We start from the raw sequence: 12,511 nt of genomic DNA on the forward strand, positions 1-12,511 counted from the left end.
GAGGTGGGAATAGTAGCAGGGCTGTATGTTCAAGAAGTTAAAGAAAAATGAGCCTGGGAGGGCTTGAAGGAAGAGACAGCTAGACATTGTAAAGAAATGGAAATGAGGAAGGGGTGAAGAAACAACATATGCACTCACTCAGCCAACAGTCTCACTTTCACATAAAGTGTGGGATTTTTTTCTTGCTCTTATAATATCATTCTCTAATCCTACACATTATTGCAGACTTAGTTTCTTTAAAAACTACGCATCACCTGAACCTCTAGGGAGCAAATGCAATCTAAAAATACCAATATTCCAAGGGACACATTGCTATTCTCATAATGAACCAGCAGAGGGACCCAGAGAATCAGGAACACAAGACCTACTCAACTAAATAAATTGTTTTAACTTTGTTTAGAGCAAGACCTGTGTTCTAATTCTGCCTCTGAAACATAACAGCTGTGCAATCATAGATAAGTATATTAACTTCCCTGGACCTCAGTTTCCTCTATAAATTATAGGTTTGGACTAGACAGCCTTTGAGGTCTCATTCAGCATCAATGACCTTTAAGAGCAACCAATTCCCTTTAAAACAATTCTCATTACTAGGATTTTCTTTCCTCTTGAAGTAAATTTACTTTTTTTTAAACCCTTCCCTTCTCTCCTAGAATCAATACTAAGTATTGGTTCCAAGACAGAAAAGCAGTAAGGGCTAAGTGATTGAGATTAAGTGACTTGGCCAGGGTCACATAGCTAGAAAGCATCTGAAGCCCAATTTGAATCCAGGACCTCCTGTCTCTAGTCCTGACTCTCAATCCACTGAGTCACCTAGCTGTCCCAATAAATTTACTTCTATGCATCTTCAAATCATTTTTCCTTCAAAGTAGACAAACAAAACAAATATAATTTTATTCTTCTAAAGAACAAACCATCAAATAACTGAAGACAATTAGGGGGTCTCTTACTAGGTTTTCTCTTCTCTGGTCTAAATGCTCCCACTCTTTCAACCAACTCTCCCATGTCATGATCCTAAAAGCATTAATGATTCTAGTTGCCCAGTCTGTGTGCTCTCCACAGCGCCCTTCCTTAAATATGATGCCTAAACAATATTCTAGGTTTGACCAGGGAAGACTCTCGCCTCCCTCTGCCTTACTTAACCAATCTTAATGTAGCCCACAATTCCATTTGCTTTTTTATTATTGCTATATATTATGTTCAATTTGTCGAATATGCATCTGCATGGTGTTGAATTTAAATAAAAATGGGGCCACTAACCTATGCATAGGGATCCCCAAGAGCTACCTATATACTTAGTCCTAAAATGTAACATCATCTTTGTTTCACTGTATCTTGTTTGTTTTTGTTAAATATTTCCCAAATACATCGTAAGCTGGCTTAAGAGCATCAGGGGAGTGTATTGCTGGCCTCATGTGGCCCTCAGGTTGCCTAAATTATCCCATCAACCCCTACCTCTATTTTTTAGACAAAATTTTGTGAGGCCACATCTCCTCTATTCTATGTTTGCAAAGTTGATTTTTTTCTCCTAACTATCATATGAGAATGCCATTTATCCCTATTAAATTTAATATTTAGAATTCTTGCCTATAAAATATTTATACATGTGATAAGCACACTTATTTGTTCCCTTTATTCAAGATAGTAATAAAAATGTTAAATAACTCCGATCCTATCACAAATACCTGGAGCACTAAACCTTGAAAGCTCCTTCCACGTTGCAAACAAACCATTAATGAAAGGCTAGTCTTTAGGACCGGCCATTCAGCTGTCTCTGAATTCACTGAGTTCTATGTTCATCTGGCCCACACCTCTCTATGTCTGCTACGAGAATAATTATGAGACTTTGCAAAATGCTTTGCTAAAATCTAGGCAAGTTACATGCACAGCATTCTTTTCTCTACCAGCCTAATAATCCTGTCCAAAAAAAACCTCCCTATGGGACCCTGACAGGAACAGACGTCTTCCTGGCTTGACACACTCACTAATGACAAGCAGATCGATGAATATGTTCTGCTAAGAACTTCCCTATTAGCTTGTTATCATAGGCATTTTAGAAATCCCAACAGATCACTCATTGTTCCACATGGGGTTTAATGACTGATTAGCACATTAAGAAATTCAATAAATATAATTATGCTTAGAGTCAAGGCCTCAGGGTTTTATTATCCATCTGTCTTATCTTATTCCAAGAGCAGATCATAGATTTAACAGAATCAGAAAGTAAGCAAAATGACAAATTTAAAGCTAAAAGGACATCTAGTCTGATCCTTTCATTTTACAGATGAAGAAACTGAGGCTCAAGGAAGTTAAATGGTGACTTTTAGTAGTAATTGTCAGAGGCTGGATTTGAAATTCAAGACCTCTTCTAACTATATCATATCCTTATATCACTAATTCCAAGTCCTTTATCCTACAGTTGATAAAGACCTCATGAAGCAGAACAATTGGAAGATGAGAGAGTTCTAGTCAATTTATTTTCTAAGTTATTTCAAATTAAGCGGAAAGACATTTTTGTTTCAACATTTGTTATTGAAAATCTTTCAAAATTCCCTTCTCTACTTGATTAAATCCTGCTCAGTGAATCTGTCTTTACTGATTGAGAATCTTATAGGGTGATGAGGTCTTCGGGAGCATCATTGATCACTGCTCAGCTCTGGAGATGGAAATCGAGAGATAGTTGGAGATGATGATGGATCTGTGCTGAGCCCAAGAAATAACATGGCTTTCATCTCTATTGGTTTTGTTGTAACTAAGTCTCATGTCTCCTTTTCTAGGGATACACCACTTATCTGTCCAAGGAAGAGGATGGGAGTGATGGGACAACTGAATAAATTAATTATGTATTCTGGTTAATTGGATTCCAAATAATTTAAGTTTTGGTGTCCCACTCTCAACCACCTCCTGTACTGGTTGGCCCTTTAATGAGAGCAAAATACCCCAATGTGGTAGTATAGAAAGTACTTCCAGTTAGAAAGGTGGGCTCTAGCCCAAGCTCTTCTACCTTACATCTCTGGGTCTCAATTTCCACATCAGTAAAATTAGAAAGAGTGAGGAGTGGACTAGATGATCTCCAAGATCAACTTTTAGCTGCAACATTTTACTTTCTGTGCTTCAACAAAATAATTAAATGAGCCTGAGTAGGATCAGAGGATTTAGAACTAGAAAGCTTCAAAGATCATTTAGTCTAATCCCCTAATTAGGAAACTAAGGATCAGAGCAATTGTGACTTGCTTAAGACACCCAGCAGAAAAGTAGAAATGAGTTTTAGAGTTGGAAGACACCTATAAAACCATTTAGGCAAACATCCTCTTCTTCTAGATGAGGAATCTGAGACCCAGGGAATATAAGAAAGTAAGAGCTGGGATTCTAACTGAGGTCTTGGGATTCCCCCATTCACTTTCTACCAAGCCACACTCCTTACGGTTCTTACAGCTTGCCCAGAAGATATTCTGTGGAGATGTTAGTGACAAAGTGCCCTGACCTATCAACGTTCTCTTTCTTTTCCTTTTCCAGTACTTGGAAGAGCTGAACACCAAGAAAGACAAAGCAGGGATCCATTTCCCTATCCCTACCGAAAGCCAACACACGAATTTCTTGTGAGTATTGAAAAGCACCTCCTAAAGCATGAGACACAAAGCCAAGAGAGAAGTAACTCCCATCACGAAATAAAGTCAATAAAGTTACCATCTAAGAACAAGAGTGACAAGAGTTGGTAGAGCCTAGCTCCGAAATATACAAATCACCACTCTGTTCATGAACAAACTGAAATTTTCAACTCAAGTGGTTTGAATTTTTCAGCTGAGCCTGATATAAATCAAAAAGAGCCTCGAGGTAATAGTTACCCAGATGCGGGTCAACAGCAAGTCAGATAGTAAGAGCTCGCATTTATTGAGTTCTCTAAGCCTCCCAAAGTGCTTTCCTCCCAATCACTCTGAGAGGTTGGTGCAGTATAATTCTATTTTACACCTAAAGAAACTAAGGCTGAAATACTTAGTAACTTATCCATAGTCACAAAGCTAAGTGAACCTCAGAATCAGTGCTCCAAGGTTAGCAACATGGTGACAGAGTTGACAGTGTACTGGGGCTCTGGGTTCAAATTCCAATTCTACCATTGCCTAGCTGTGTAACCCTGGGAAAGTCACTGGACTTCAGTGGGATTGAGTTACTCAATCTGTAAAATAACTGGGTTGGGGACTGGGCAGATAGGTGACTCAATAGACAGAGAGCTATGGCTTGAGGATGGGAGATCCTGTGTTTAAAACTAGTCTCAGACATGTCCTGACTATATGACCCTGGGCAAGTCACTTACCTACAAGCCAATCTGTCCCTTACCACTTTTCTGCCTTGGAACCAATACCCAGTATTGATTCTAAGACAGAAGGTAAGGGCTTAAAAATAAATAAATAACTTAGAAGGGGAGCAAGAGATAGACAAGCTGTTTTTAAAGATCTCTTCTAGCAACAAATCTTTGTGAACCTATAATCCCAGTTCTTAATTTAAAATTCAAACTTCTACTCTACCACTCTGCCTCAGAAATAGCTATCCTATTTGTAGCAACATGACTTATTTATAACAAAGATGCCAGAGCAATCTAGAAATACTAACTTCATAAATTAGACAGGACAGACAGACAGACAGACAGACATATAGATAGAGATAGAGAGATGAAATAGACAGAAAGATAGGATAGAAAGAAAGAAAGAGAGAGAGAGAAAGAAAGAGAGAGAGAGAGAGAGAAAGAAAGAAAGAAAGAAAGGAAGGAAGGAAGGAAGGAAGGAAGGAAGGAAGGAAGGAAGGAAGGAAGGAAGGAAGGAAGGAAGGAAGGAAGGAAGGAAGGAAGGAAGGAAGGAAGGAAGGAAGAAAGGTAAATAGATAGATAGAAAGAAATATAGATAGATAGATAGACAGACAGACATGTTTAGTCATTATAGTGACATACAACTCTTCATGACCCCATTTGGTTTTCCTTGGCAAAGTTAATAAAGTCGTTTACCATTTCTTTCTCTAAGTCATTTGGCAGATAAGAAACCTGAAACAAACAGAATTAAGTGACTTGACTAAAATCACATAGCTAGTAGTGTCTGAGGCAAAGATTATCCCCATTTGACCCATGAGTAAACTGAGGCACAGAAAAATCATCTACACATAATTAGGATGAAAACCAGGACCAGAACCCACTTCTCTTGCTCTTTTGTCCAGTGAGTTTTCCACTGTACTCTGCTTTGATGGAAGAGTTATGGGATATGAAAACCTGCTGTCTTTCATTCCCCCCAAGCAGGATCTCAGTGACAACATGGAGGACGGCACTGAAATTAAGGTGGAGACAAGTGTGACCAAGACCTCTCGGATCCAAAGTTCCTTGGCTAATGGTGGGAAAAGACTCAGCAAAGCCTTTAGTTATATCACAGGCGAAATGAAGGAATGTGGAGAGGGGCTTAAAGGTAAAGAATCAACAAGAACAGTCCTTGTCCCAACCCAGAAGAGTCCATCTCCTATTGATACCCCAGGAAAAAGCAAAGCAATATCATGTCTTATTGAAGTGAAGTTTCTAAAGTATTTACTCAAACAACTGCCCTGAGCCAGGAGTCAGGATATTCCAGGAGGGGCTTTGTGACTTTGTCTATGAAACAACTCCAAAGCCTTCTAGAAAGGAATTATTAGTCTATTTCCCTTCACAAATTTATATATTTCTATATTGTGAGATGAGGGTGGGGGCTAAGTGACATAGTAGAGTCCCAGGCCTGAAGTCAGGAGGACTCATCTTACTGAGTTCAAATCTGACCTCAGATACTTACTAGCTGTGTTGCCCTGGGCAAGTCACTTTATCCTGTTTGCCTCAGTTTCCTCATTTGTCAAATGAGCTGGTGAAGGAAATGGCAAACTACTCTGGTATCATTGCCAAAAAAATACTCCAAACGGTGTCACAAAGTGTCAGACACAATCAGCAACAACAATAAGAAAAAGAGCTAGAAGGAGCCGTAGAGTTTATCTGGTCCAACCAGTTCATTTTATAACTGAGGATACTAAGGTCCAGGGAGGTTATAAAGTTTGTCTGAGGTCACACAGATAGTGGCTCTGGAGATCTGGCTTCAAGTTCTGCTCCCTCTGTGACTTTGGTCTAGGTACCCCTCCTTTCCAGACCTCAGTCTCCTTCTCTGTAAAATGAGGGTGTTAAACTAGATCATCTATGAGACCCTTCCAGCTCTAGAGCTATGACCTTATAACGGAAATGAGTGGCCTACGATTGGGAGCCCAGGTCTTCTAAATCCAAGTCCAAGGTTCTTTAACCTGCACCAAAATATTCACTTAACTCAGAGGTTCAGACCTGGTGTATATATTTATTAGCTTGTGGGGGAAAAGCTGAAGAATTTTTTTTAACTTTTGATAGATGTGGTTCATCATAATTGGTTTCCTTTATAATCCTGTGTATGTTTTTATGTTTTTAAAAACATTCTGAGGAGTTCATAGCCTTCACCAGTCTGCCAAACAATTCCATCTTACAAAAAAAAATGGTTAAGAACCCCTGACCCCTATAGGACTAAGCAATGATTTAGCTTGCTAAGAGCAAACCCAGCTTTAGACATAAGGGAAACAATAATGTCTCCCCCTCTCGTGTGTCCCTCCTCCCCCCAATGTGCCTAACACAGTATGGGGGACACAAAGTTAGTGCAATGCCTTTGCATGCATTAGTTTGGCATTCCTGGGAGGGTTCCTAAGGCAGAACGACTTCCTCTTTCAGACAAGTCTCCAGTATTCCAGTTCCTGGATTGGATCTTAAGGGGCACGTCCCAAGTGATGTTTGTCAACAACCCTCTCAGCGGTCTCATCATCATCCTTGGCCTCTTCGTCCAGAACCCCTGGTGGGCTATCTCAGGCTGTTTGGGAACCATCATCTCTACTCTGACAGCCCTTCTTCTGAGTCAGGACAGGTAAGCCCTGGATGGGAGCTCCATAGCCCAGCAGCCCCAGGGGGCAGACTTAGGGAGCTCTCCACAATGGAGAGGGGTGCTCTTGCATGGAGGCTTCAGCTTCCGGCTGGACCAGCTAACAGCCTATTTCAACAGTAATTCAAGTTTTCAGGGGAATTACCAACAACCACCCAAGGAGGCAGACAGGACAAATATTATTAACCCCTTTTTACAAACTGAGAACTTCCAACCTGAATCTTCTCCCATCATTCCTTCTGTCCTTACAATGATGGTCCTAATTTTGTCTCCTAAGAGCTATCTTCCAATGAGATTTCATCAAAAAGAAAAAAACTGTAATGACATTGTTAAAAGTTTCTCAGAGAGACTGATGATTTTCTAAATATATGAGGACTATTTAAGTCTAAGAACCATTCCTCAGTGGAAAAGGGATCTAAGGATACAAATAAACACTTCTCAAAAAAAAATGCGAACTATTAACTATATGAAATATTGCTTCAAATCACTAAAAATAAGAGAAAACCAAATTAAAACCGCTTTTGTGTTTCACCTCATATCCAGCAGGCTTCATTTGAAGGCTAAGCTGGACCAATTTCAAGAAAACCTTTTCTACAAATACTTCATTCATAAAAGAGATAAATTAGGGAATGATGATTGATGTTATAAAAGCACCAACTACAGTGCCCCCCTTTATCTCTTGTTTTAAAGAATAAAAGTCATTATTACTTTTTTAAAGTAAGACAAATAAAGTGGAGATTTGTGGTTTCATAGAAAATCATCTTTTTGGTAGTTTGCTGTTGTGAGGAACTGATTTTGGGGGACATTTAAATCCAGAATTAAAAAGGAAAAATAGGACTTCAAGGTTTTTTATAATTATGCACAAATTTTCTAGGACTAGATATATTTATGTAGATATGTGTGTAGATGTGTATATGTAATATATATATACATATACATATATATATATACATATGATAAAGGCAGTGTTTACAAAATAGCTAAAAAACCAGCCTTAAAATCAGGAAATCTTGGACTTACGTCCCACTTCTCATATAAAAAGGTGTGACTCTGAATAAGGGATCTAACCTTTAGTGACTCCAATCAATTCTCAGACTATAAACTGCAGAGCTTGAGCTGGTGTGCGTTAGGAAGAGGCGTTTTCTTACTGGGGTGTTCATGACACAAATGGAATCATAGGTCCTATCCCCTCCACAAACTCTCCATACAAAATAAGAATTTCACATGATGAAGCATGCACCTATTATCTATACATAGATTCTTGTACAGTCTTTTCCCAATCTTTTTCATTTTAATTCACAAACATTTATTAAGTGCAGGGCAAGGTAATAGATACAAGAGAGACTAAGAAACAAAATAATAATTCAATCCCTGCCTTCAAGGAGTTTATTGTCTAATAGGGAGAAAAGGATATAGTATGTCCACATCAATAGATTTCAAGGTAATATGTGGACAAAAGGACAAGAAATATTTACACAGATCTCCAGAAACATTGAAGGAATCATAAAAGAAATAGCACCGGAGTCGGGCTTTGGAGGGTGCTTTTAATAAGAGAGGATGATGAAAGAGGGAGAGAGAATTCTAGTCATTGAGGGAAAGGATTAAGCTTGCATGTATTTCCAGAAGTGGAAAGGTCAAAGCTGGCAGTCTAGTATAACTGAAATATCTTTTAGATAAAAGAAATGAAAAAATCCTGGACCCATCATTTTCTTTAATTATAGGGAACTCTCAGATGAGGAAATTCTTTCTACCAACCCAAATGATCAATTATTCTATAACTGATTGTCTAAGAAAGTTGAGTTCCAAGAGGTTAAATGGTTTACCCAAGATTACATAGCTAGTATGTATCAGAGGCAGGAATGAATGTCAGGTCTTCTTGACTTTCAGACTAACTCTCTAGTCATCCTTCAGCCTCAGAGGTCTCTTTCCAACTTACTCTCACTAGGTGCCATTTGGTTCTCTACACCTTTCCTTCCCCAAGTCTCATTCCTTCAAAGACTTGCTTTCTTCTACATAAGTCCAGAAGGGACCTCAGTTTCCTCATCTGTATAATGGAAATAATAATAGCACCTACCTCCCAGGGTCATTTTGAGGTGCCAATGAAATAACTTAGAAAAAGTACTTTTAAAATGCTATATAAATGCTCGCAACTATTTTATTATTATTTGGAATTCTAAACAAGCAAGATTAAGAGCTAGAAGGAACCTTAGAGATAGTGATCAACATCCTCATTTTACAAAATGAGGCCCACAGAGGTTAAGTGGTTTTCCTGAAGTCATACAGGTAGAAAGTGACAGTGTTGGGATTCAAATCCAAGACCTCTGAATCCGAATCAAGAGATGATTGATTAGGATAAAGCATTAGAGGTCTTAGAGGCAAACTAGTCAAAACCACCTTATTTTATAATTGAGGAAACTGAGACCCAAACAGCCCAGGTCCTTTAACTTCACATCTTACATTTCCTTTATTATATTGTCAGTAATCCTTCAAGTATGAGACTTATAATAGAGTCATAATTTAGTCCAGGGACACTCATGTTTTCTTGAAGACTCTGGGACACTTTTCACTCCAAAAAGCCTGAATTTCTAATTGCAGAATGTCAGAGCCTGGAATAGGCTAGGGGATCAGGGGGAGAAGAGACACTTGGGCCTCTCTCAATGGGCGATGGAGGCCATATGTCCCTTCTCCACCCTCTCACTTAAAGCCTGTCTTCCTCCTCTATCCCCAGGTCATCTATCGCAGCAGGACTTCATGGCTACAATGGGGTACTGGTGGGCTTGCTGATGGCTGTGTTCTCAGAGAAAGGAGATTATTACTGGTGGCTTTTGCTCCCTGTCATTGTTATGTCCATGACCTGGTAAGTCCCATTAATAAGGCTGTGGGTATGAATTGAGGGCCCCTCCCTACTCCCCTGGCCTCTTTTCTCTGCTTAAGGGGTCCCAAACTCTCCAAACAGTCTGTACTGAAGGGGTTGCCTCCTACCTTGGGCAAGGATTCAGAGAAATCTGGTGATTCCTTCTCTAGAGAGGGATTCAGAGCTAGGAGGGAAGTAATCCCCAAGCTCCACCTTGGAGCTGTCCTGCCTCCTGGTGCTGAGCTCCCATCCCTCCCTAGCACCCAACACAGCTCTTATCTTCTTCCTAACTCCCTGAATCCCTCTCTAGAGAAAGCCAGGCCCTTCTGAATCTTCATCCAAGGGGTGAGGCAATCTCTTCAGTACAGACTGGAGAATACATGGCCCCTTTAGTTCTGCCTCCTCACTCAGGGATATAGACTGTATAATCTTTGGAGTCTGAGAACATGGATTCGAATCCTTCCTCTGATGCATACTGCCTATGTGACTGTGGTCAACTTGCTAACTCTTTGGGGATTTTAGTTCCCTAAACTGTTTAAAGATGGACCAGATAGTTTCTGATGCCCATTCCAAATACAGACCTATCATCTTATGAAAGAACAATGGCTCTGAATCCTTGCTCTCAAGGGGCTTACCCTCCAAAGAGGAAAGACAGCACAAAAGGAAGCAGAAAGGGGGGTAGAGGGGGCATTACAGTTTGTGCTGATGGGAGGGAGGGCCTGTATCTGTGACATCTCAATGCTTGAAATACTGAAGGGGAGTCAAAACCCTTTTTCTATTGTGTGTCTACCCTGATGCCCATGTGCTCTACATTATAGAGCAACTCAGAGGCTGTCACTGGTAATCACAGTGCTGCCATTCATTGCTGTAACTCACCCTAGGTTGGAAGTCTATGAAGCATGCCCAGGGAATTATTGATAGCTGAGAGGAGCCATGTGCCCAAAGTGCATAGCCCCTGCCCCTTTGCTGGTGTTCCCAAATCCAGTACTATAGAGAAGGGAACCTTAAACTAGAGACCCTGAACTTGTCTTTTTGTTGTTTTTAGTATTTTGATAAGTATGTTTCCTTTGTAATCTTATATATCTTATCTTATGCATTTAAAAATAAGATTCTGGGTTGTCCATAGTCTTTCCATACTGCTATAGGGGTCCATGTCACAAAAAAGTTAAAAACTCCTGCTCTCAAGCCAAAAGGTAACTACCTGAAGCTGCGCTAGTCCATCCCCTGATCAAAGATATCCTTGACAATTCCCAGAGCTCTTCCAGCCAGGAGATTCCTAGGAGGAGTGCAAAAAGATTCCACAATGCCCACGATTGGCTGGTACAGGGTCACTTTAGAGACCAAAGGCAAGATGGCAAAAAACTTGACAGTAGAATCATTTCAGGTCAAGCCTGACACAAAGAGTTATTGGGTTCCTGTGGCTCACTGGTTGCTAAGAGGAGCAGATAAATCTCTAAGGGATTGACAAAGTGATAAATCACTAAAAGTATATTCCTGGAACTGGGATTCCCAACTCTCTGCTGGGTCATTTTCCAGAGTCCTTAAGAATAAGATCCTGTGCCCTTTAAAACACACACACACACACACACACACACACACACACATGTATATATACCTAAAAGACAGAAACATTAACTAAAATGACTTTTTTAAACTTTACCTTCTGTCTTAGTTTCAATTCTAAAAGAGAAGAGTGTCAAGGGCTAGGCAATTGGGATTAAGTGACTTGACCAGGGTCACACAGGTAGTGTCTGAGATCAGATTTGAACCCCAAATCTTCCTGACTCCAAGCCCAGCGCTCTATCCACTGTCCTGCCTAAGTACCCCTAAAGTGACTTCCTAAAAGATCTCCTCCTCCTCTTTGCATTTCTAGCCCAATTCTTTCCAGTGCCCTGGGCTCTATCTTCAGCAAATGGGACCTCCCTGTCTTCACTCTCCCATTCAACATTGCTGTGTCACTATACATGGCAGCCACGGGCCATTACAACCTCTTCTTCCCCACGACACTGGTGCAGCCCATCACCTCAGTGCCCAACATCACCTGGTCTGAGGTCCAAGTACCTTTGGTAAGTGTCACTGAAGACAGAAGAGAAGCTTTGCTTTAAATTCATTTTGGAAATGGTATTTACTTTCCACAGGTCCCAGGTACTTCCACAGCTTTGTGTTTGTATTGTCCACAGGAAATAGTTTTACTTTGGGTTTTTGTTTTTAATTCGTCTTGTTTTTATTGACATAATTTGTTCTTATACTACTTTTCATTCTGAACACGTTTCTCTCTTCCCTCCTACCCAAAGGGTCATCTCTTGTAAGATTTTCAAAGGAAATGGAGCAAAACTAATCAGCATGTCACTCATGTCTGGCAAACAGTATATGCAGCATTCCACGCCCAAAATAGCCCACCTTTGCACTGAATTTTCTCAACTTTTCTCTGGGGCCAAAACTTGGTCCTTAGAATTACAATTTGGTTTTTTGTAGTTCTCCTTACATGGCTGTAGTCAAGTGTATACTGTTTTCTTAAAAGGTAAAATTTCAACAAGTTAATTCAAGAATTGATTAAATACCCCCAGGAGGTATACATGCTATATAAACACCCTATACTCGGTGCTGGGGGTATATAAGGGACAAAAGCAACAGCCTTCAAGGAGTCTACTTGGGGGATATGACAGGTACTTTTGTTGCTTATTGTTCAATTGTTTCAGTCCTGTCCAACTCA

The 12,511-nt window shown here is 40.0% G+C and overlaps 1 protein-coding gene and 1 long non-coding RNA gene across 3 annotated transcripts in view; one reads left to right on the forward strand and one right to left on the reverse strand.

Annotated features, from left to right (window-relative positions):
- The window catches only part of LOC130458486 (uncharacterized), a 147,231-nt gene that overhangs the window by 57,411 nt on the left and 77,309 nt on the right, over positions 1-12,511 (reverse strand). The window lies entirely within an intron of this gene.
- SLC14A2 (solute carrier family 14 member 2) overlaps positions 1-12,511 on the forward strand; it is a 72,130-nt gene that overhangs the window by 45,994 nt on the left and 13,625 nt on the right. For both annotated transcript variants that reach the window (XM_056824377.1, XM_056824376.1), the window contains 5 exons: positions 3,514-3,596; positions 5,279-5,441; positions 6,740-6,929; positions 9,673-9,801; positions 11,672-11,864. In XM_056824377.1, the coding sequence (XP_056680355.1) occupies positions 3,514-3,596; positions 5,279-5,441; positions 6,740-6,929; positions 9,673-9,801; positions 11,672-11,864 (758 nt within the window). The remainder of the gene's footprint in view (positions 1-3,513; positions 3,597-5,278; positions 5,442-6,739; positions 6,930-9,672; positions 9,802-11,671; positions 11,865-12,511) is intronic.

Source organism: Monodelphis domestica, chromosome 3 (assembly GCF_027887165.1).
Source record: "Monodelphis domestica isolate mMonDom1 chromosome 3, mMonDom1.pri, whole genome shotgun sequence".
Classification (NCBI taxonomy): domain Eukaryota; kingdom Metazoa; phylum Chordata; class Mammalia; order Didelphimorphia; family Didelphidae; genus Monodelphis; species Monodelphis domestica.